The sequence below is a fragment of the Fringilla coelebs genome, assembly GCF_963513975.1.
Source record: "Fringilla coelebs genome assembly, chromosome: 12".
NCBI classification, from domain to species: domain Eukaryota; kingdom Metazoa; phylum Chordata; class Aves; order Passeriformes; family Fringillidae; genus Fringilla; species Fringilla coelebs.
The window spans coordinates 3,887,836-3,912,220 of NC_140038.1; the positions used below are offsets into that span (position 1 = coordinate 3,887,836).

The 24,385-nt window shown below is 56.6% G+C and overlaps 2 protein-coding genes across 2 annotated transcripts; one reads left to right on the forward strand and one right to left on the reverse strand.

Moving 5' to 3' along the window:
• Positions 1-5,066: 5,066 nt before the first annotated feature.
• Positions 5,067-10,411, reverse strand: LOC311158466 (cytochrome P450 1A5-like). The gene is made up of 7 exons (XM_084213872.1): positions 10,282-10,411; positions 8,559-9,427; positions 7,770-7,896; positions 6,626-6,715; positions 6,418-6,541; positions 5,704-5,790; positions 5,067-5,514 (listed from the first exon to the last, which is right to left on the reverse strand). The coding sequence occupies exons 2-7, from the start codon at positions 9,390-9,392 to the stop codon at positions 5,208-5,210; spliced, it is 1,569 nt and encodes a 522-aa protein (XP_084069998.1). The 5' UTR covers positions 9,393-9,427; positions 10,282-10,411; the 3' UTR covers positions 5,067-5,207.
• A 5,566-nt stretch (positions 10,412-15,977) lies between these two features.
• On the forward strand, positions 15,978-21,954 carry LOC311158188 (cytochrome P450 1A4-like; the record flags this gene model as incomplete). Its single annotated transcript, XM_084213440.1, has 6 exons — positions 15,978-16,811; positions 17,783-17,909; positions 18,109-18,198; positions 18,283-18,406; positions 18,819-18,905; positions 21,648-21,954. The coding sequence occupies 6 exons, from the start codon at positions 15,978-15,980 to the stop codon at positions 21,952-21,954; spliced, it is 1,569 nt and encodes a 522-aa protein (XP_084069566.1).
• Between the last annotated feature and the right edge of the window lie 2,431 nt (positions 21,955-24,385).

The following is a 24,385-nucleotide window of genomic DNA, read 5'->3' on the forward strand; positions in this document are numbered from 1 at the left end:
CCGAGCAAAGCCAGCGTGACAGCTCCCGGCTCATTCCATCCTGCAGAATTCACCTTCCAGCCGGAAAAGCCCCGAAGGGAGCCGGGTTTGGCCGGTTCTGCGGCTCCCAGCGCTCCGGGGGGATGCGGGATGCGGGATGCTCTGCGGGGAGGGTCCGTCTCCGACAGATCCCCCTCCCCAAATATCCCACCCCGTAAAAAGTGTCCCGTGAGTGAAGCCCGGCGCTGCTCGGTGCCGCTGGCGGAGCTGTGTCACAGGTGCCACCGGAGGGCGTTCAGGGACAGCAGAGCTTCAGTGAGCCGCGATCCTGCTCCCTCCATCCCACTCCTGCCTCTGGGGGTGCCTCTTCCCCCCTGCCGACCCCAAACCCCCCTCGGGTGTGGAGGACAGCCTCATTTCAGGGCTGTCCCTCGTTCCCCTGGTTCCGGAATGTTTTTAATTGAAGGGGAGCGGGCTGGGGACGCTGGCTCTCAGCAGGTGACCTTCCATCTCCGGGGTGGGACACCCCCACTCTGCCTGTGTCCCCCACCCTGACAGCCCCAGCCCTGCTCTACCCACCCTGCTGGGGTTCAGGGAGATGATTTTAGGGGTGAGAGTGGGGCAGACAACTGGAACCTCTTGTTCTGGGGGGGAACATGAGAGCCTGTCCCTCTGTGTGACCCCACCTCCCAATGCTACTCTGCCACCAGGGCCAGCCTTGGGGACACCCAGGGGACAGCCAGCCCCGAGGGCATCCCTGCTCTCCAGCCCTGCAGAGTTTGGGGAGCATCCACCATCCCAGAGGCTTTTGGGATCTGTGGCCAGTGCTTGTGGGATCTGGTGGCCCCTGGTGCTTCCATTTCTCAGCCCATGGAAAATCCTGCCAGGCTGGGTGTGCAGCCAGGTTTGAGAGAATTCCTGGGATCCCAGAGCTTTTCCTGAGCAGGGCTTTGCGTGCAGGGAGGTGCTATCTCTGCATCTCTGTTGTTCCCTTCTCAGCCTGGGGACAAACTCCATGCTTGCCCTCTTTCCTGCCCTCTGATTCACAGGTGAATCACCCTTGCGAATGCCACGGGGAGATCGATCAGCCCAAACTCTGCCTCCTTCCCACCGGGAGGAGGGAGGGCAGGCTGGCAGGAGGGAAAAGGATTCTGGCTGATTTGGGAGCTCTGCTGGAGCAGAGCCACGTGCCCAGTTTAATGTGCCCTGCTCCTTTGGACACAGCTCTGCTGCACCCACAGGTCCGACCTGGGTGGGTTGGAGAACCAGCAGCTTCCTCACCCACCAGCTCCAGCAGACCTGAAGCTGCTCATGGAGGCTGAGCAGAGATTTTTATTCCCCCCCAAAAGGCAGAAAGCAGTGTGGAGTTCTCTGCCTGTGGAGATGCAAAGAGAAAGTTAGTGTTGGGGGGGTTTTCCTCTAGTGCAGGGGACAAACGGCAAAAGTGAGACACAGAATTATCAATTCCCACAGGGCTTCTGATAACAGATCCCAAACAGCCAAAGGACAGAAATTAGAGGTGCAGGGTTCACTTTTAATCAGAAGAGCTATTGGGGGTTAGAGCAACTTCTCTCTTCTCCCCAGGAGAGTCACAAGGGGTTGTTCTGGCCCATTTTGGGGCTAGGGACTGACTTCCCCAGGGAGGAGGTGCCACCAGTCCGAGTGCTGGCATCAGGCAGATGTCTCAGCCAGAGGGAGAAGCCTGTGTCTGCCCAGAGCTTTTCCTGCAGGACTGAGGGTGCTGGGAGCATTTGGAAGTGGAGCTGGAGCCCTGCTGCTGTGGCTGGACTCATGACTCACTTTAAAACCGACCATAAAAGCAATTTTCCATGCAGTGATCAAAGCTTCCCTGGCTTATCACCACCCCGGTTCCAGACTGCCCGGGCAGTAATTGGAGGGCTTAATTGAGGAAGGTCATTAGGGGCAGACAGAGATAGGGCAACTGGAGCCTCTCACCTACTGTGAGTTGCTGAGGCTTTCACAGCAGCCATGGTGAAAAGGGGAGGTTCAGCTGGATACCAGGAAAGGGCTCCTCACCCAGAGGGTGGTGGGGCACTGAACAGAAAATGGACACAATCAGCCCAGGACATTTGGACAGCACTCTGAGGCACAGGGTGGGATTGTTGGGGTGTCTGTGCAGGGGCTGGACTGATGATCCTTGGGGTCCCTTCCAGCTCAGGAGATTCCATGCTGTGATTTTATGGAGCCCAGCAGGAAAACTGGGGCCTGTCCTGGGGTCTGGCCTGTCGGATGGGATGTCCAAGGAGGGGTGAGCATGCAGGGGTTTCAGACCCAGGTCTCAGGGGTCCCTCCTGCCTTTGCAGAGTGCCTGGAAAGGTCTTTCACAGCTCCATGGGATGGTTCCATCAGCATCAAGAGAGGGAGAGGTGCTAAATGAAGGTAGGGAGTTATAAAGGGGCTGCTTTGCCTCACACCCCATGAAGAGAAGGCAAGGATAATTTTCCCGCCCATTCCTCTCCCCTCCAGCCTCTTCACTTCCCCTGCTCCATCCTGACACAGAGGTGACTTCTTCAGCCCTCCAGGAATGGATCTTGGGGAGCCCTCCCACCAGCAAGAGGCTGTTCCACACCACTGTTGTTAATATTAAGCTGCTTATCTGCCCCAGGGCTATAAAACTCTCGCCTGCAAAGGGGGAAAACAAATTTCCCTCTGTTCTTTCTATCTGCTCCTGCTTATTGCAGCCTTATCAGCACACCCAGGCAACCTTTGGGGCAAGGGAGTCACGCAATGGCTGCAGCAAACGAGGCCTGTGGTCCCACAGCGGGGCCAGCATTGCCTGTCCCCACGGGGCCAAGTCCACCCCACGGGGACAGCGTGGCACTGAGGAGTCCCCAGCAATCTCCCTGCTCTTCTGAGTCACCAGGTTAGGCACTGAGGTGCCACTCCAGTGGATGATAACACCTTGCCTGCAGCAGGGGAAGGCTGGCTTTGGGATGTTCCCTGTGGGAAGTGGGTTTGGGACTGTGTGCCTTCACCTGTGGGATGTCCCTTGTGGGAGTGGGTTTGGGTTTTGATGCACTGACCTGTGGGATGTCCCTTGTGGGAAGTGGATTTGGGTTTTGGTGCATTGACCTGTGGCAAGTGGGTTTGGGTTTAGGTCCATTGACCTGTGGGATGTCCTCTGTGGGAAGTGGGTTTGGTTTTTGGTGCACTGACCTGTGGGATGTCCTCTGTGGGAAGTGGGTTTGGTTTTTGGTGCATTGACCTGTGGGATGTCCCCTGTGGGAAGTGGGTTTGGTTTTTGGTGCATTAACCTGTGGGATGTCCCTTGTGGGAAGTGGGTTTGGGTTTAGGTGCATTGACCTGTGGGATGTCCCCTGTGGGAAGTGGGTTTGGTTTTTGGTGCATTGACCTGTGGCAAGTGGGTTTGGGTTTAGGTGCATTGACCTGTGGGATGTCCTCTGTGGGAAGTGGGTTTGGTTTTTGGTGCATTGACCTGTGGGATGTCCTCTGTGGGAAGTGGGTTTGGTTTTTCATGCATTGACCTGTGGGACGTCCTCTGTGGGAAGTGGATTTGGGTTTAGGTGCATTGACCTGTAGGATGTCCCTTGTGGGAAGTGGGTTTTGGCTTTTGGTGCATTGACCTGTGGGAAGTGGGTTTGGTACTGTGTGCCTTCACCTGTGGGATGTCCCTTGTGGAGAGTGGGTTTGGGTTTTTGGTGCATTGACCTGTGGGATGTCCCCTGTGGGAAGTGGGTTTGGGTTTTTGGTACATTGACCTGGCTCCTTGTCATAGTTGGTAGAGCTGTTATTTGGCTGGGGAACCTCATGGGTTGTCCTAAAGCATCTTTTCCCTATTTTTCCCAATGCCTCTGGTAGCCCACAGCAGGTTCGGACCTTCCCCTCCAGCGCTTTTCCTACGATATTGGGATTGTGACGTTAAGTGAGGAAGACAAAGCTGGTGTGATGCCAACAGCTGCTTGTGCTGGCTCAGAGAATTCGGGTGGCTCCGAGGCTGTGTCACCTCGGTGTTCCACCACAAACTGGTGACCAAGCAGGGCCTGGACACACAGAGTCGCTGCTTTTCCCCCAGGCTGGCTCAACGGGTCTGGACAAGCCAGGATCTCCCCGAAGCCTTGAGCAATCGGCTTCCCCGTTCTCTTCCCCATCACCCTTTCATCTCTGCCTCTTCTGGGAAGCTTTTGTGCAATGCCTGATGAGTGATTGGCATTTGGACACGGCAGGAGCTCTGGCTGGAGCCCCACTGCTCAGGGTCTGGGGCTGTGGGGGCAGAGCCCTCCCCTGGGATGGGTGCAGGACAGGGTGGTGCTTGTCCCCATGCCATCGCTGCCAGCTGCTGGGCTTGGCTGGGGTGGCTTTGCGTGCAAAGCTGGGGAAAAGGAGGCATCTGGCTCTGCTGGCATGGGCTGACTGGCAGCCAATGTAAACTCTTGGGTTTGAGCTGGAGCAATTCCTGGGTGTCATTATTTTCCTGCCGTGAAAACACCTTTGTTCCAGCCCGGAACAGCAGCAGTTTGGCTTTCCCAGCAGCCAGGGCTGAAGGTGTCCTTCCTTGTGTCCTCCCTTGTGTCCTTCCCCATGTTCTTCCTTGTGTCATCCCCCATGTTCTTCCTTGTGTCATCCCCCATGTTCTTCCTTGTGTCCTCCCTTGTGTCCTTTTTGTCTCTTCCCTTGTGTCCTCCCTTGAATCCTTTCTTGTGTCTTCCCTTGTGTCCTCCCTTGTGTCCTCCAGGGCCACCACCAACCATGGTGGAGGAGGTGGATGAAGGCTCAAGTTGCCCCTGGGGAGGTTTAGATATTGGGAAAGTTTCTTCACCATGAGGTTGGTCACTGGGGGAGCCACCGTCCCTGGGGGTGTCAAAACATGTGGCAAGTGGGGACAGGGGTTAGTGGTGGCCTTGGCACCGCTGGGCTTGGTGATATTAAAGTCTTTTCCAACCTAAACAATTCCATAATTCTGTAATTCTGATGGGGGCTGTGGGGTTATGGCATGGGTTGCCTGTCCTGCATCCATCAGAGAGCGACTCCCAAAGGATACAGTCCAAGACTGAGCGTGCTAGAGTAGCCAACATTTATTGGAATATCCAACCCCAGAAACACCAGGAAACAAAGCAGGCAACAATTGCTACAAAACAAAGAGGATAAAGCAGAAGTCCCGACGGTTTCAGTTTATCCCATCACCCCACAAAGCTGTTCCAGACCCATCCCCGCTGGCAGGACACCCTGGAGATGTCTGCTCCCACTGCTCAGCTCCTGCCCTTGGTGGGGAAGCGCTGCCTGACCTGGAAGTGCTCACACCTCTTGTGCTTGAGGGACAGTCCGTAGAGGGGGGTCATGTCCACCCTGGCGCCCTCACAGACGCTGAACTCCAGCTGCTGCAGCAGCGTGGCCAGGAAGAGGAACACCTGCCACCGGGCAATGTTCTCCCCAATGCACCTCCTCTTCCCCAGGCCAAACAGCAGCACCTTCTCCCCCTCCTCTTTGTTCACTTTGGTCCCGTCAGCGCTGAGGAAACGCTCGGGGTTGAAGGTTTCTGGATCCTTCCAAAGCTTCCTGGAAGGGAGAAGATTGGATGTTGAGATGGTTCCTCCTGCTCATGGGTGTCGGGGGGACACTGGAAGGTGGGAGCTGTCAGGAAGAACATCCCTGATGGTTTGCCACCACGGGAGGGGTCCTGTTTGTCACTGCAGGAGGGGACCTGTTTGCCAGCCCGGGGGGGTTTGTGCCTCACACGGTACTCACTCGTCATGGTTCACCTGCCACTGGTTGACGAACACGCAGCGATCCTTTGGGATGAAGTAGCCGTTCAACACCGTGTCCTTGGTGGTGCTGGGGAGAGAAAAGATGGAGAGCTGGGCAAGCCCAAAGGTTCTTCTGCATCCTCAGGGAACTGTCAGGCTGCTCCTGAAGGGTGTGACCCAAAGGGGTGGTTTTGTGGGGACAGTTGTGTCCTCCATGAGCCGTAACACGGTGCCTCAAGGGCCACCTTGTCCTGGAGCAGCTCTGCCAGCCCACCACCATTCAGCACAGCCACTTCTGTTGTGCTGGAGGGAACAGAGGAGTTAGATGAGACCCACAGCTCCTGACAAGCCAAAGCCCAGTGAATCCTGCACAGGTTTCATCTTCAAAGCCCAATTTGTGCCCTTAGGACTGGCTAGGAAATACCCCAGATTGTATTCAGGAGGTTGAAGAGTCTTGCTTTCACTTTCCTCCAGCAGAAAAATTCCAGTTTCACTTCACAGCTCATTCCAGATGAGTTGTGATGTGGTTCCTCCCAAGGCAGGAAGAAAAATAGAAACCCAGGGGTGTTCTACCAGCAAAGGTTTGTGGGGTGAAACCACCCTCAAAGCAAAGGATTCAACCCCAGAAGGGCGACAAGCTGGAATATTTCCCCCTCACGGGGATCAACCCCCTGCCAAAAACCCCAGAGAAGGTGTCAGACACTGCAGCCCGTACCTGTGTGGGATGGTGAAGGGCAGGAAGGAGGAATGCCTGAACATCTCCAGGATGAAGGCTTCCGTGTAGGGCAGCGTGCCCCGGTCTGACAGCCGCGGCCGCCTCTCCTGCCCGATGGTCCGGTCTGGGGAGGGGGGTGAGGACAGGGTCAGCTCCAGGGCTGAGCACAGAGGGCTTGGCCCCACAGGGATGGGGGTCAGGGACTCACCCAGCTCTTCGTGGATCCTTTTCTGGATGCCGGGGTTCGTCACAAGGTACATGAGGCTCCAGGACAGGGCTGTGGTTGTGGTGTCGAAGCCTGGGTAAAGAGGATGGGGTGTGGGTGAGCTCAGCACAGCACCTGAGGAGACCCAGGACATTTCTCTGGCTGCCCTGGGTGATTTGAGACCCTGGCAGGGGGCTCACAAACCTTGGCAGGCTGTCAAAACCACTGTGCCTTCGATTTTAACCCATAGAAACTATTATCAACTTTGTGTGAAGATTTACAAGCCACAAGAGTTTGAGTAGAATGACAGTGAATTTGTCACAGGATGGAAAAGTAGAATTTTGGGGTTTCAGAATGGGGGTTCTAGAGGCAAGATGGAAGAATCTGGGCATGTCCTGTCCTTCTTCTCCTTCTTCTTGTCCTCCATCTTCTGCTACGATGGTGACACTTTTGGATTGGGTCAGAGTAGAGACAGACTGTCCAACACAGGTGATAGGTATTGGGAAATTATTGCAAATAAAGCACAGTAGATTTTAGTATGAAAAGCCAACACCACCCCAAGGGCTGTGCCACAACCTGACCTGCTGGACAGACCTCCACAGGTCAGAGAAAGAATGGAATAAATAAGAGGAATCCCGACTTCTTCTCTGAGAGCATGGGGCTGGGAAAAAAAGACTTTTAATCCCTCGGGAACCATTCCAGCAATGTGAAACCTGAGCAGCACCCACCCTGGCCTGAGGGCTGACCATCACACAGGGCAGTCGGGGCTTGGGGCTTTATTCTGCCACAACAAACTTTGATAAAATATCCTGCTCTCTCTGCCTGTCCCACTCCTGGGTTGTGTCAGGTTTGTACAGCTTCTCCAGAATTGGGGGGAATTTCCACAGAAAGGTGAATCAGCCCACAGGCATCTCCCTCAGCCAGGAAAAAACACTCTAGATTGTGAGGTTCAGCTGAGCCATATAACCCATGCCCTTCACTTTTCCAGAGCTGATATCCTAGACTGGTCTCTAGAGGTACCCCTGGAAGGTCCAGTGAGCAGGAGAGTGAGTGCTGAGACCCAAACCAGGACAAGGAAGGGTCAGACAGGAGGAGGTGGAGAAGACCTGAGAGCATCTGCCAGAGCTGAGGAAAGGTGGCAGGATACCTGCTCCAAAGAGGTCATTCACCAGGTTGACAATCTTCTCCTTGGGGATCTGCGTGGCCGTGTTGGTTCCCAGTTTTTTGTCCAGGCACAGCTCAATGAGGGAGTCTGTGATGTCCCGGATGTTGTTCTGAGAGGAAGAGGAGGCAAGGTCATGGAGCAGGACTGGCAGAGGGGTGGATGCTCCTGGGGAGTGCTGGGGGAGCTCTGGGGAGAATCATCCCTCAGCTCCCGTGGTCCCTGTGGAAACAAGGAGAGGGTTCCCCGAGGAACCCGAGCACAGAGCAGATGTTCAACCACCAGACTGGCCACATCACACAGGGAATGGAGGAGATGCTGAGAGGCTCATCAAGCTGAGTCCGGGGAGGTTCGGGTGGGACATCAGGAAAAGGTACAAGGACACCAGGAAGCAAAACAGGCAATGACTGATACAAAATGAAGCAGATGAAACGAAAGTCCTGACAGTTTCTATTTATCCCATCACCCCACCAGAGGGTGGTGGGGCTCTGCCCAGGCTCCCCAGGGAATGGGCACGGCCCCGAGGCTGCCAGAGCTCCAGGAGAGTTCGGACAACACTCTCCTGGGTTGGACTCTTGGGGTGTGCGTGCCAGGCCAGGAGCTGGATTGGATGACCCACGTGTGAGCCAGCTCGGGATATTCCATGATTCTACAACATTCTATGATTCCGTGAGAAGGAGGACTGGGGAGAGACAATGGCCATTGCTGCTTGGCTGCCAGCACACAAACACCTCGCTGAAGGAGAGGGGAGGAGAGGATCCTGCCAGCTCTTACCTCATCGTAGGTCTTGTGGTGCTCCTTGACCCTCTTCTGCAGGAAGCTGAGGAAGTACCTGTTGAAATCGATGAACAGCTTCATGCTGCGGCTGGGCAGGTAGCGGAGCACGGGGATGAAGTCGGCGGGGTTGCCAGCAGCAGTGGCGTCAGTGAACTCCTCCGTGGAATTCACCAGCCTGAGCAGCTCCTGGTCCTCGTGCTCGTAGCGCTTCCCAAAGCACATGGCGCAGATGACGTTGGCCACCGACACCACCAGGTACCGGTAGGGCTCAAACCTCTTCTCCTTCTCCATGACCTGCAGGAATTTGGTGACCAGGTACTCGGCCTCCTTGGAGACGTGCTCCTCCAGCAGGCAGCTGCAGGACGAGGTGGGGCTGGGGGCGATGGAGAAGCTCTTCAGGGCGCTCTGGGCCAGCTTCCTGCGCGCTTTCCACACCTCCCCGGAGTCGGGGCTGAACGTCAGGCTCTGCCCGTCCGTGACAAAGCGAAAGCTGTAGAGGTCGGGGCGGCCCATGAAGTCCTCTCCTTGCTTGACCAGGGCTTGGCGGATGGTGTCCAGCCCGCTGAGCACCAGCACGGGCCGTGTCCCGATGCGCACCTCCATCACGTCCCCGTAGCGCCGGCTCAGCCGCGTCAGCGCCAGGTGCGTGTCCCGGCGCAGCTCCAGCACGTTCCCCAGCACGGGATAGCCCCGCGGGCCCGGCGGCCGCCGCAGCCCTGCGGGCACGGCCGGGCCCCGCCGCTGCAGCAGCGCCAACACCAGGCACAACGCCGCGGCCACCAGCAGCACCTCGCTGGCCGACACCGCGCCGGGAATGCCCACGGGCCACATGGCAGCCTTCGCTGTCACCGCCGGCACCGGCACACCTAAGGGACAGAGCGGGGTGAGGCGGACAGCCGCCAGCAGCGAGCGGCTGAGCGCTGGAGGGGGCCACAGGGACAGACACGAGGAGTCACAGCCCCGGAGCAGCTCAGGCGATGGAGCTGCCCCTCAGCACCGCGGGCTTCCAGCGGCACACGCTGGAGATCTGTCAAGGCTCCAAAGGCACCCACCCATCCCTTAAGGGGGACCTCAGAGACTTTGCAGCACCCCTTTCCCTGCAGCAGACCCTTAGACTGGCGTGCAGAACCCTCAGGAATAAAGCAGAGAGGGGTTAGGAGCTGGGGCTGGTCTCTGGGCTGAGACACCTGCAGGTGCTCCTGACGGCGACAGGGACAGGGACAGCCCCAAAGCAGCTCAGGGGATGGAGCTGCCCCGCCAGCACCGCGGGATTCCAACGGCACAAGGCACACGCTGGAGACCTGTGAAGGCTCCAAACACACCCATCCGTCCCTTAAGGGGCTCCTCAACCCGTCAGAGACTTTGTGGCACCCCTTTCCACACAGAAAACCCAACCCCCCACTGGCACAGCCACGGCTCCTGCCCAGGGAAGCCACTCCTGTAAAACAAGGCACGGAAAACTGCAGCTCGGCAAATCGCAGGGAAGCAGGAGCAGAGGAGCAGCAGCTCCTCCCCGAATGTGGCTCCAGGACCACCAAACCCATCAGGAGTCACAGGCAGGAGGGTGGACCTGCTGGCCACGATATGGGGGGACTGGGGATGCCACAGAGCTGCTCTGTGAGAACACACAGCTCACTGGGTGAGCAGGGGCACCAAACGTGACCTTCCTGCTCCTATATCCACGTTCATCCCCTCCCAAAACACACAAGCTGTCTCCTACCTGGTTGGTTTTAGGGTCTCAGCAGGGATTGGCACCAGGAGCAGGGGGGAATTCTCTCTGTCTCCTCAACCTTCTTCTCCTGTCCCCTTGTTCTACTCTGCCTGGTCCTTCTTCTCCTGCCACCCCAGAGTCCACAGCTCTCTGATCTCCCCCCTCACTGCAGCACTGGCTATTTATCTTCTCCTCCCACTGCAATAGCCCTTGGCATTAGCTACCCATTACCAAAAGGGGCTGACCCTGCCTGGAACCTGCCCAAGAAGCCAGGGAAGAGCCTTTCTCCCCTCCAACAGGCTCTGGGGCATGAAAGGTGACTTCTCCTCCTGGCCAGGGCCCCAGAGCCTGCTGTGGGGAGGCAGAAGGGGGTCCCCAGGACAAGGGAGGGAGAAGGGGGTCCCTAAACCCTGCCTTGTGGAGGATGTAGGACATGTTGTCAGTGTCTTTTGCCCGTGGAATGTGGGCACCAGCATTTCCCCAAAAAAACTTTTCTGGGTTGGCCAGGCTGTTGCCAGCAGCCAGGGAGGGCTGTCACCTCCATGGCCACTCTGGAGGTGCTGGGAGCTGCAGGCTGTGAGTGTGGGGACACGTTTGTGACAAGGCACCCACAGCCCTCCCCGTCCATCCCTGGGGAAGCATCCCGCAGGTCCCCTGTCCCGGCAGCGGTGGCGGCAGGATCCTCCGGGCCAGGGACAGAGCCAGGCTCAGGTTAACGATTGGCCAGGTTTGCGTGAGAAGGCGGCTGGCTCGCTTCCCCCGGCTCCTCCGGGGCAAACAGGCAGCGAGGAGGAGGAGGAGTGGCGGGGCAGAGGGGAGGAGGTGAGCCCAGCAGATAGGAGAGGTGAAGGGGCAGAACGGGGCGAGGCTGGGGCAGTTCATCCTCCCAAAGCAGCGGGTGACACCCGACAGGGAAATGCTCGGGCCAGCGGGGCTGCTTCTCCAGGCGGGGCAAAATTCAGGGGAGTTTGGGAAGTGCAGCTGGGATGAGCAGGAATGAGCCAGAATTTGGGAGTTTGGCCCGAAGTTTCCTTCAATCTTCGAAAATTCCAAGGGGAATTTGGCCCAAGTAAAAGCTGAGCTAATATTTAATAAAGGCTTTCAACATCTGGTCTAATCAGGCTCGTTAATAGCAATGACGCCGTTCATTAATGTTTGGCGAGAACAATTACAAAACTCCGGCTGCGAATATTCCTGCTGATAATTCCCGGGAATGCCGCAGCCCTCCCGGCCCCGGCAGGACCCTTGGGAATGCTTTTCGGGAGGCAGGCTGCAGGAGCAGGGCTTGTCCGGCGGGCTGGATCTTCCCGTCCCTATGGATCTACCCGGACCCATTGCATGGGGTGTGGTTGGGGCTGGGGGGGCTGAGTGATCCCCCCCGCCCTCCCCAGCAGCATTTCAGACCTTGTGCTGATGCTGAACTCACCCCCTCCTCATCCATCACATCCCAAAGCTCTGGAGGAGCTGGGGAGGGTCCCAGAGAGGTTCCCCAGGATTTTTCCATCCCGTCCCAGCCCTCCCCGGTGGCTGCCAAGCCCTGCGAGGGCAGGGTGCCTCCCGATGAGAACAGCGTTAAGAGCTGCTGCCTTGCGTGCCAGGCAGCCTCACACCCCAAAACCACCCCAAAACACCCTCAGCCTCGGCCGCCGCCCCTCGCGGAGCCCGCGGATCCCCGGAGCTGCCAGCCCCCTGTCCCTGCTGGGTGTCGCCGTCCCCTCCGTGGGTCACCGCCCCGCGGGACCAGGCTGTGCGTGCGGGGACAGGCGGGAGCGGCAGGGTGACGGTGCCCGCAGGCACGTGTGGCACGGCGTGCGTGGCACCAGCACGTGCCCACGCCCGAGGGACACGGAGGGGTTCTCTGCCCCGAGCCCGTCCCCGCACAGGGATGAGTGCAGGGCGCAGGGGACACACCTGCGCAGGTGTGCGGGGACACGGCCTGGGCGCTCGCACACGTCCCCTGGAGGGACGCGGGGACACTCGGACAGGCACAGCGAGCGTTGTGCCCGGTGTTGTACGAGGTGCCAGAGCCATCCCCGGCCGGGCTTTACGGACGCCCTGACGAGTGTCCCCAGCCGTGGGGCACCTTTGTGACATTTGTGGCCAGCAGCCCCGCAGCGGGGGCACCGCTCGGTGTCGCCTGGCGCTAAGAGGGGACATTTCAGGTGGCACTCCCCTCTCTCCTCGTGGCTGGAAAGGGCTGGCATGACCGTGTCCTCTCGAGGGGACACGAATGACAGGGGAAGTGCTGTCCCCTCGCAGGTGATGCAGCCTCCTGCGGCAGAGGGTACCCCTGTTGACACCGACGATTGTCCCCAGTGCTTGGGACCCCCCACAAGCTCCCCAGCCCGCAGCCAGTCGTGGGGGGAGCTGATCCTGAGCTGCTCCGGCGCCGCCCTGACCCCGGGCCAGGCTCCTGGACGGGAGGCCACCGCCCTGGTCCTTTAAAAACCATTTCCCCCCCCACCCACCCATAGCGTGACTGCGAGTGACCAGGACGGCCCTCCCGGGTCTGGCCGGAGCCCCTTCGCACGCGATGTCCCTAATGCCACCTCCGGGACCCCCCGGCGGGGCGGGACCCCCTGGCCTATCCCCCACCTCTCGGCGGCTGGGCTGGGAACAAGGATTGTGGGCGGAGGGGACGGATTTTGGGAGCGGGCTGGTCCCCCTTGTCCTCGCTGCAGGGCAGGACCTGGCCTGTCACCCCGCGGGGAGCGGGGCTGGGGGCTGCCAACTTCGTCCGAGCCCCCCTTCGGACCCCCAGCATCCGCCCCGGCGTGCCCGCCTCCCTCCGGCTGCACCCTGTGCCCCATGCCAGCCCCACCTCGCCCCTCGGGTTGCCCTGTCCCCAGGGGACAGAGGTGACACAGGGCACGGCGGCTTCTCACGCGAACCTGGACAATCTTTAACCGGGCCGGGGCAGCCAGGGCCGTGACCCCCGGGGCTGCCCCGCCGCCCAGGTCCCCGCGGGGTCCCTGCGGAGCTGGGGGGTGGTCCCGCAGCGCGAGGTGGGGGGACACGCACGGAGCCGGTGGCCGCCGCTCTGCTCTACCGGGCACGGCGGCGGCGGGACGGGCACGGCCCCCGCCGAGGTGCGCGACGGCTGAAGCCCCGCGGCGAGCGGTCCGCGCTCATCCCCGCGTGTTCGCGGAGCCCCGCGAGGGCCGAATCCGCCAGTCCCCCCCTCCCGGCCCGCACGGCGCTGCCCGGGGCGGTTTTCCCACGCTCCCGCTGTCCCCGCGGCTCCGGACACCGCGGATGTGCCGGGGCTGCGGGCGCCGGGGCGGGGGGCTCGGCCGTGGCTGTACGGAACCCTCTGGGTCTGGGGGCGAGCGGGGCGGCCGGGCCGGCCCCCGGGGGGGTCCCGGGGAGCAGCGGGGCGCGGGACCGGCGCCTTTAAGATCCTGCCGGTAGCGTGACTGGAGTGACCGGGGCGGTGCGGGTTTGCCCAAACATCCCGCCCTCTTCGCACGCGATGCCCGCCCCGGGCTGGAACCCACGGGCGGCACCGACACCCCCCCCACTCCCGCACCCCACGCCACGACTTATCGGGACCCCCCCCTCCCTTCCCTAACCCTCCCCCGGCCCGCCTCGCAGCCTCGCCCCCGGGGATGCGCGGGGAGAGGGGGTCCCGCACCCCACGCGTGGGGGGAGCCCCGGGGAAGGGAGGGGGCCGGGGATGGGGGGGCGTGGGGGGGGTCCGGGGAATTCTTGGGGAGTTGGGGGGTCACGTGACGGGAGGCGGCCTGGCCAATCAGCGCGCGGGGAGACGCATATAAAGCAGGAGCCGCGGGCAGCGGGCACCAGCCGCGGGCAGCGGGCACCTGCCGCGGGATCGGGCCCCTCCCGCCGCTCCGCACCGCTCCCGCTGAGGTGAGTACCGGAGAGCCCGGACCACCGTGGACAGGGCTGGGGGGCTCTTCCAGCACCCCTGGGTGATGGACAGCCCTGCCGTGGGCTGTTCCTACCTTTCCGACCTCAGCAGCATCCTCCCCCTCACCTGCTGGAAGGTGGTTTGGGGCGTCCCGGGGGCAATGCTCCCCTCGCGGGTCTCGCCGCTGCTGAGGGTCGGGAAGGGGCGTCCCGGCTGGGCTGCACCCGCTGCCGTGCAAGGCCCCCAGAGCCCCCCCGGAATGTCCCCCGCAGGTGTCCCGTGGGCGGCTGTGGCACCCTGCCAAACCCAAGGGAAGGGGGAATTTAACAGCCCGCCTCCTCCTAGCCCTGCTGGGGGTTTTCGGGTGGATTTCTTCCCGTGAGGGGCTGGGAATTGGGCTCGGCCATCCTTAGGAGTCCCTTCCGACTGGAGGGACTGTGATTCTGCCAGAGGGATGGTTTCTGACAGAGCTAGGAGCGGGGTGCACCCATCCCGCTGGCCCTGCGGCAGGCAGGGTTATTTTTCATACCGTGGATCGATCAGGGACCATCCCTAGCACTGCTGTGTTCTACGGGCTGGTGAGTGCTGGCTGGGTGACTCAAATCAGGATCAGCTCTCCTCTAGCCAAGTGCTCTGGGAAAAACTTTGATGAGGAGAGAAAGATCCTGTGGTTCAGAGAGCACCTTTGCTTCCCTGGCGCGTAGACAAAAAGTTGGAGGACCTATTCTTTCCACTCCTGGCTAGTAAAAACCCTGCTTTTCAGTGTGAGGGCTTCCCTAAAGTGTGACAACTGTGGGTCACAAGTGAAGCCTGGCTCTGCTCCTGTCCTGAACTGTCACAGCTCCAGGTGTGTCAGCCCAGAGACCAGCCCCAGCTCATAATGCATTTTTGGTTTATTCCTGAGGGTCTGCTGCTGGGACAGGGAGGCAACAAAGTCTCTGACGGGTTGAGGTCTGCTTGTGTGTTTTGGGAGGGGATGAACGTGGATATAGGAGCAGGAAGGTCACGTTTGGGTGCCCCTGCTCACCCAGTGAGCTGTGTGTTCTCACAGAGCAGCTCTGTGGCATCCCCAGTCCCCCCATATCGTGGCCAGCAGGTCCATCCTCCTGCCTGTGACTCCTGATGGGTTTGGTGGTCCTGGAGCCACATTCGGGGAGGAGCTGCTGCTCCTCTGCTCCTGCTTCCCTGCGATTTGCTGAGCTGCAGTTTTCCATGCCTTGTTTTACAGGAGTGGCTTCCCTGGGCAGGAGCCGTGGCTGTGCCAGTGGGGGTTTGGGTTTTCTGTGTGGAAAGGGGTGCCACAAAGTCTCTGACGGGTTGAGGAGCCCCTTAAGGGGTGGGTGGGTGTGTTTGAGCCTTCACAGGTCTCCAGCGTGTGCCTTGTGCCGCTGGAATCCCGCGGTGCTGGCGGGGCAGCTCCATCCCCTGAGCTGCTTTGGGGCTGTCCCTGTCCCTGTCGCCGTCAGGAGCACCTGCAGGTGTCTCAGCCCAGGGACCAGCCCCAGCTCCTAACCCCTCTCTGCTTTATTCCGGAGGGTTCTGCACGCCAGTCTAAGGGTCTGCTGCAGGGAAAGGGGTGCTGCAAAGTCTCCGGGAACCCCCTTAAGGGATGGGTGGGTGCCTTTGGAGCCTTGACAGATCTCCAGCGTGTGCTGCTGGAAGCCCGCGGTGCTGAGGGGCAGCTCCATCGCCTGAGCTGCTCCGGGGCTGTGACTCCTCGTGTCTGTCCCTGTGGCCCCCTCCAGCGCTCAGCCGCTCGCTGCTGGCGGCTCTCCGCCTCACCCCGCTCTGTCCCTTAGGTGTGCCGGTGCCGGCGGTGACAGCGAAGGCTGCCATGTGGCCCGTGGGCATTCCCGGCGCGGTGTCGGCCAGCGAGGTGCTGCTGGTGGCCGCGGCGTTTTGCCTGGTGCTGGCGCTGCTGCAGCGGCGGGGCCCGGCCGTGCCCGCGGGGCTGCGGCGGCCGCCGGGCCCGCGGGGCTATCCCGTGCTGGGGAACGTGCTGGAGCTGCGCCGGGACACGCACCTGGCGCTGACGCGGCTGAGCCGGCGCTACGGGGACGTGATGGAGGTGCGCATCGGGACACGGCCCGTGCTGGTGCTCAGCGGGCTGGACACCATCCGCCAAGCCCTGGTCAAGCAAGGAGAGGACTTCATGGGCCGCCCCGACCTGCCCAGCTTCCACTACATCTCCAACGGGCAGAGCCTGGCGTTCAGCCCCGACTCCGGGGAGGTGTGGAAAGCACGCAGGAAGCTGGCACAGAGCGCCCTGAAGAGCTTCTCCATCGCCCCCAGCCCCACCTCGTCCTGCAGCTGCCTGCTGGAGGAGCACGTCTCCAAGGAGGCCGAGTACCTGGTCACCAAATTCCTGCAGGTCATGGAGAAGGAGAAGAGCTTTGACCTGAACCAGTACCTGGTGGTGTCGGTGGCCAACGTCATCTGCGCCATGTGCTTTGGGAAGCGCTACGAGCACGAGGACCAGGAGCTGCTCAGCCTGGTGAACCTGGGCAACGAGTTTGGGGAGGTGACCGGGAGCGGCCACCCCGCCGACTTCATCCCCGCGCTCCGCTACCTGCCCAACCGCACCCTGGAGGTCTTCAAGGACGTCAACCGGCGCTTCTGCGCCTTCGTGCAGAAAATGGTGCAGGAGCATTACAGCACCTTTGATAAGGTAAGGGCTGGGATGCTCCTGGATGTGGGTGAGGATGCCTGCAGGTGTCCCCTGCTGCTGGTTTTTGGCTTCCTTTTTCTGCCTCTCTCGAGGTTGGGATTGAAGGCACTCGAGATGACCTTCAGACTCAGATCTTTATTATTTATTATCTGTGTTACGGTCTCACAGCAGTGCGTTCTGCAGTCTTTCATTAACGAGGCACAAACTTATTAACTATCTCTTGTTACAAGGTCCTTTAAGGCTAAACTATCCAATTAAGAGATGACAGCTAATTACAAAATTCCCAATTACAAAATACCACCCAAACCCATGAAGAAAAAGGAAGAAGAAGGTGAAGAATAACTGCCAGCCTCCACTCTAAAACTTCTACTTTGCTCTTTATCTATTACTATATTCTAAAACCCCAAACTCTGTTTTCCACCCTGTGACACTGCACGCTTCTAATCAACTACACACTCATAATCCCAGTGCTATCAATCCATTTTGAAAGCCTTCCCCACAGCTCCAGGTCAAATGTGGTGCTCTCCTGGGAGTCAGAGTCTGTCAGCATAGAAAGCCTAAAAATATTCAGCATCGAGAACTCCCTGCCTCACCCAGTAAAGCCCCTTGGAGGCCTCTGAGCTGCAGTGATTCCCATTTGAGGCGGGTTTCCCCATCCCTGTGTGTCTGTGGTGTCCCTGAGCCACTTCTCCAGGCAGCACTGACAGAACCACAGCACACAGCCTCCAGCTGCACCAAGGGAAATTTAGGTTGGATATCAGGAAAGAGATTTTTACAGAGAGGGTGATAAAGTTCTGGAATGTTCTGCCCAGGGAGGTGGTGGAGTCCCCATCCCTGGGTGTGTTTAACACAGCCTGGATGTGGCACTGGGTGTCAGGGTTTGGGTGAGGTGTTGGGGCTGGGTTGGATTGATGATCTTTAAGATCCCTTCCAAGCCAGTCATTCTGATAATTCTGTGGATTCCTCCCCAGGAGCACATGCGGGACATCACGGACTCACTGATCGGGCACTGCCAGGAGAACAGCCCCGGGGAGGACGCCCGTGTGCAGCTCTCCAACGAGAAGATCATCCACATCGTCAACGACCTCTTTGGGGCAGGTGGGAACGTTTCTGAGGGCACCGCTGGGATGAGGCTGGGTGGGGACATGTTGGCCACCTTTGGGTATGTGGAGCTGCTGTTGGGTGCCCTCCCGAGCACTTTTTGGGGGAACAAACATCTGGAGTGGTGGAATCTGGAACACCCACTCACTCACCTGTCCCCTTGTGGTCACTGAATGCCTCCTCCACGCCCACCCAGGCTTTGACACTGTGGCGACTGCCCTGTCCTGGAGCCTCATGTACGTTGCCTTGTACCCTGACGTCCAGAAAAAGATCCACGAGGAGCTGGGTGAGTCCCTGACCCCCATCCCTGTGGGGCCAAGCCCTCTGTGCTCAGCCCTGGAGCTGACCCTGTCCTGACCCCCCTCCCCAGACCGGACCATCGGGCAGGAGAGGCGGCCGCGGCTGTCGGACCGGGGCACGCTGCCCTACACGGAAGCCTTCATCCTGGAGATGTTCAGGCATTCCTCCTTCCTGCCCTTCACCATCCCACACAGGTACGGGCTGCAGTGTCTGACACCTTCTCTGGGGTTTTTGGCAGGGGGTTGATCCCCGTGAGGGGGAAATATTCCAGCTTGTTGCCCTTCTGGGGTTGAATCCTTTGCTTTGAGGGTGGTTTCACCCCACAAACCTTTGCTGGCAGAACACCCCTGGGTTTCTATTTTTCTTCCTGCCTTGGGAGGAACCACATCACAACTCATCTGGAATGAGCTGTGAAGTGAAACTGGAATTTTTCTGCTGGAGGAAAGTGAAAGCAAGACTCTTCAACCTCCTGAATACAATGTGGGGTATTTCCTAGCCAGTCCTAAGGGCACAAATTGGGCTTTGAAGATGAAACCTGTGCAGGACTCTCTGGGCTTTGGCTTGTCAGGAGCTGTGGGTCTCATCTCACTCCTCTGTTCCCTCCAGCACAACGAAAGCAACAGTTTTGAATGGCTACTACATCCCCAAGGACACCTGCGTGTTCATCAACCAGTGGCAAGTGAACCACGATGAGTGAGTATCCCAAACCCTTCCTGCTCATCCAGGCTGCTCTGGGCATTCAGATCCTGCCTATCCTCATGCCAAAAAAACCCCTGGATCGTGTATGAAAGGGCAGATTGCACCAAAACTGGTGTGGGTTTGATGCTGAGCCCAGCCTTGGCTGTGCTGGGTGTGGAGCTGGCCCAGCTTGCCTTGGTCCCTGATTCAGCAGCTCCCCAGCACCAGGGATTACCTAATTTGTGTGCTGCTCAGGCTGCTGGAGAGGCAGGAATCAGGAAATCCTGCTGCCAAGCAGATCCTGTGATCCAAGCTCTGGATGTGCTCAATGGGAATTGCTTGCTCCTCTTTTTAAGGGAGATAAATGTGGTGCTGTGACCCCGTTAAACTCAATGGGTTTGTGCTGTGGGTGCTGATAATGAACTTTGGGAATGATGGGGGGACTGGGAAGCAGAGCCCCATCCTGCCCCTCCACTGCTTCCCAGCAGAGACACTCCAGCAGGGAGTCAGCTAAGGCTTGATACAGAAGGGGGTTCCCAGATGGGGTGTTTTGGACCTAAAATCAAGATGTTTGCATCCAAACACCCCACCCCAGAGGCCAGAAACCTTCTGATATCCCTCAGAGCGTGGGATGGGAGTGCTGTCCTCAGGGCAGAGAGGATTCCAGGTGTCCCAGCAGAAATTCCCAGCTTGAGACCCTGTTAAATCCCACCTGGCACCTCCAAGCAGCTGCACTGGGACAGCTTGGGAAGTTCTGCTGAGAGGATTCAACCCCCCTGGTCCCAGTTTTCCCTGTCTGAAGGGCAGCTGGCTGATCCCAGTGCTGAAGCTGCAGCTTCTCTGGCTGCTGGGATTAAATGCACGGAATTAAATCCATCTCTGGCCTCTGCAAACACAGCCCCAGCCTGGAACAGGGGTTTCAGCGGGCTGAGCTGATGGAATCTGACACGAGTTGGGGATGCAGATCAGGCCCAGAGGGTGTCTTTGGGTGGTGGGTGAGGCAGTGCTGCAAGGCTCCTCTCTGCAGGAGGGGTTTTGGGCACTGACCCCATGGCAGGGGGTCAGAACCATCACAGAGCCCACGGGCTGGGACCCTCTGCTCTGCAGCTGGGATCTGGGACAGCTCTGGCAGGGCCTGGAGGGGCTCCAGGAGAGCTGGAGAGGGACTGGGGACAAGGGATGGAGGGACAGGACACAGGGAATGGCTCCCAGTGCCAGGGGGCAGGGATGGATGGGATAGTGGGAATTAGGAATTGGGAATTAGGGTGGGCAGGCCCTGGCACAGCTGTGGCTGCCCCTGGATCCCTGGCAGTGCCCAAGGCCAGGCTGGATGATAAATGATCTCTTCAAGCCAGGTCTCATAATTTATTTTATATTTTAGACTTAATTTATTTTGTGTTTTAGTCGTAATTTATTTTCTATTTTAGACATAATTTATAATATATTTTAGGCATAATATGTTATATTTTAGGCATAGTTTATTTTATCTTTTCAACATAATCTATTTTATATTTTTGGCATAATGTATTATATTTTAGACACAATATATTATATTTTAGGCATTATTTATTTTATATTTTAGGCATAATGTATTATACTTTAGATGTAATTTATTTTATATTTTCGACATCATTTATTTTATATTTTTGACATAATGTATTATATTTTAGGCATGATTTATTTTATCTTTTAGACGTAATCTATATCATATTTTAGGCATAATATATTATATTTTAGACAGAATATATTACATTTTAGGCATAATTTATTTTATCTTTTTGACATAATGTATTATCTTTTCGACATAATTTATTTTATATTTTAGGCATAGTGTATTATATTTTATGCATAGTGTAGTATATTTTAGACATGATGTAGTATATTTTAGATATAATGTAGTATATGTTAGGCACAATTCATTTTATATTTTAGGCATAATTTATTTCATATTTTAGCATAATTTATTTTATATTTTAGGCATTATGTGTTATATTTTAGGCATAATTTATTTTATATTTTAGGCATAATTTATTTTATAATTTAGCATAATTTATTTTATAATTTAACATAATTTATTTTATATTTTAGGCATTATGTGTTATATTTTAGGCATAATTTATTTTATATTTTAGGCATAATTTATTTTATATTTTAGGCATAATTTATTTTATATTTTAACATAATTTATTTTATATTTTAGGCATAATGTGTTATATTTTAGGCATAATTTATTTTATATTTTAGGCATAATTAATTTTATATTTTAGCATAATTCATTTTATATTTTAGCATAATTTATTTTATATTTTAGGCATTATGTGTTATATTTTAGGCATAATTTATTTTATATTTTAGCATAATTCATTTTATATTTTAGGCATTATGAGTTATATTTTACGCATAATTTATTTTATATTTTAGGCATAATTTATTTTATATTTTGGGCATTATGTGTTATATTTTAGGCATAATTTATTTTATAATTTAGCATAATTTATTTTATAATTTAACATAATTTATTTTATAATTTAACATAATTTATTTTATATTTTAGGCATAATTTATTTTATATTTTAGCATAATTTATTCTATTTTAGTCATAAGACGTATTGCATTTTAGGCATAATATATTGCATTTTGGGCATAATATATCGCATTTTAGGCCGAATTTCTTTAGACATTTCCTATATCTCCCACATTATAGACACAGATATTCTATATATGATAACGTCTGTCCTTCTGTCCCACGCACGGCAGGGCGCTGTGGAAGGAGCCCTCCGCCTTCCGTCCCGAGCGCTTCCTGAACGCGGCGGGGACGGAGCTGAGCCGCGCCGAGAGCGAGAAGGTTCTGTCCTTCGGCCTGGGCCGCCGCCGCTGCCTGGGTGAGACCATCGGCCGCTGGGAGATCTTCCTCTTCCTCACCACGCTGCTGCAGCAGCTGCACTTCAGCCTCAGGCCCGGCCAGCCGGTGGACATCACCCCGCGCTACGGGCTGACCATGAAGTACGACAAGTGCGACGCCTTCCAGATCCGGCAGAGATTCCCCGGCAGGAGCTCTGCGTGAGCTGTGCTGCTCCTCTTGAAGATGGTTCCTCTCCTGGATCATCCCAGAGGTGTCTTCCAGATCCGGCAGGAGCTCTCTGTGAGCTGTGCTGCTCCTCTTGAAGATGGTTCCTCTCCTGGATGATCCCAGAGGTGCCTTCCAGATCCGGCAGGAGCTCTGCGTGAGCTGTGCTGCTCCTCTGGAGGGTGATTCCTCTCCTGGATGATCCCAGAGGTGCCTTCCAGATCCAGCAGAGATTCCCCAACAGGAGCTCTCCGTGAGCTGGCAGGCTCAGCCCCTGGCTGTGCTGCTCCTCTGGAGGATGGTTCCTCTCCTGGATGATCCCAGAGATGCCTTCCAGATCCGGCAGGAGCTCTCCATGAGCTGTGCTGCTCCTCTGGAGGATGGTTCCTCTCCTGGATGATCCCAGAGGTGTCTTCCAGATCCAGCAGAGATTCCCCAACAGGAGCTCTCCGTGAGCTGGCAGGCTCAGCCCCTGGCTGTGCTGCTCCTCTGGAGGATGGTTCCTCTCCTGGATGATCCCAGAGGTGCCTTCCAGATCTGGCAGGAGCTCTCTGTGAGCTGTGCTGCTCCTCTGGAGGGTGGTTCCTCTCCTGGATGATCCCAGAGGTGCCTTCCAGATCCGGCAGGAGCTCTCCATGAGCTGTGCTGCTCCTCTGGAGGATGGTTCCTCTCCTGGATGATCCCAGAGGTGTCTTCCAGATCCGGCAGGAGCTCTGTGTGAGCTGTGCTGCTCCTCTGGAGGGTGATTCCTCTCCTGGATGATCCCAGAGGTGTCTTCCAGATCCAGCAGGGATTCCCCAACAGGAGCTCTCCATGAGCTTGCAGGCTCAGCCCCTCGTTGTGCTGCTCCTCTGGAGGGTGGTTCCTCTCCTGGATCATCCCAGAGGTGCCTTCCAGATCTGGCAGGAGCTCTCTGTGAGCTGTGCTGCTCCTCTGGAGGGTGGTTCCTCTCCTGGATCATCCCAGAGGTGTCTTCCAGATCCAGCAGAGATTCCCCAACAGGAGCTCTCTGTGAGCTATGCTGCTCCTCTGGAGGATGGTTCCTCTCCTGGATCATGCCAGAGGTGCCTTCTTGGAGAGGTCCAGCCTGCGGTGGGGAGGAGGATGCTCGATGTCCCCCACCCGCCACCAGCATCTCCCTCCATCCAAACAGAGATGAACCTGCGGGTTCCTCTCTGGGGATCCCACCCAGATGTGTCCCACGGGGTGAAATCCTCTTTTCCAGCTCATTATCCCGCTGGGAACAGATCCTTTCAGAGCCTTCAGCAGAGCTCACCTCGAGGGGAACCATCCTGGGTGCGCCCACACACCCGAATTCCTTGAATGTAAACTCATGGAGTGAAGTCCTGAGTAGGAATTAACTGATTAAAAAAATTAAAATCCACCAGCAGAGGTTTTAAATCAAAACCAGCAGAGGTTTTAAATCAAAACCAGCAGAGGTTTTAAATCAAAACCAGCAGAGGTTTTAAATCAACCCCTACCATGAAGCCTCCTGGAAAATCCCAAAGGACTGGGGAAAAGGGAACTGCAGGACACTCCTGGGATTTCAGGCTAACTCTGCACTTGCTGCCTTTTTTAATATCAAGGGTTTTTTAAAAATTCTTTATCAAGCAATAGATTTCTATATGCAGATTAAGGAGCTTTCAGGGCTGCAGGAGGTGCCTTTTGCTGCATTCAGCTTTGGCCAGTGGGAAGGTGAAGCCTCGTGGCAAATGGAGCAGCAGCTCCTGCCTGTTTGTGCCTGTTTGGGATGCAGCTGTGCGCTGGGATGGAAGCCACACCATCCTTCTAACCCAATAAATACTTCTGTGAACATCTCCTAAGTTTCTCTCTGATCTTATTCCACTAGGAAATTTTTTTTTTGGGGGGGGAGAAGCACCCTACGCCCCTCTATCATCCCTAAAAATGTGAGTTGGTGTGTTGGATTGGGGTTTTTCCCGTGGGAAATGGGTTGGGCTGTGACTCCAGTGGCACTGGGGGAAGTTTTAAATCCCAAAGGGAGGTGATTCTGGCCTTTCTCCTGTGTAAAGGCAGAATGCCAAGGAGTAGCTTTCTATCCCTGAAAAAATGGGATCAACAGGTCAAACCCAGCCTTTCAGGGAGCCAGCTGTGGGGAAATGTTTCATCCCCATCTCAGAGCACCGTGAAATCCAAAGCTTTGCACAACTTCCCTTAAAAAACAAATGAAAAAAGGCAATAAATCTGAATTTCCCGTGGGAATTAGAAGGGGCTCTGTGGAAAGTTGGGGTCTGTTCATCCCCAAGGGGGGGGTCCCTGCAGGGATCAGCCCTCCAGGGCTCCCAGCCCCAGCAGAGCACGGAGCTGTTGGGAATTCGGGTGTGGTGGTGTGGAAAGGAGAGCGGGCCTGGGAGGGAATGGAGGGAATGGGAGGGATGAAAAGGTGGCAGAGGTGTGATGGAGATGGGAT

Excerpts from the sequence above, each read along its gene's own strand:
- LOC311158466 (XM_084213872.1), bottom strand. The coding sequence starts at position 9,392 with ATGTGGCCCGTGGGCATTCCCGGCGCGGTGTCGGCCAGCGAGGTGCTG. Across the intron at positions 6,716-7,769 it reads GAATGACCTCTTTGGAGCAG|GCTTCGACACCACAACCACA; the intron begins GTATCCTGCCAC and ends CTCTTTACCCAG. Across the intron at positions 5,515-5,703 it reads TGGCAGGTGAACCATGACGA|GAAGCTTTGGAAGGATCCAG; the intron begins GTGAGTACCGTG and ends TCTCCCTTCCAG.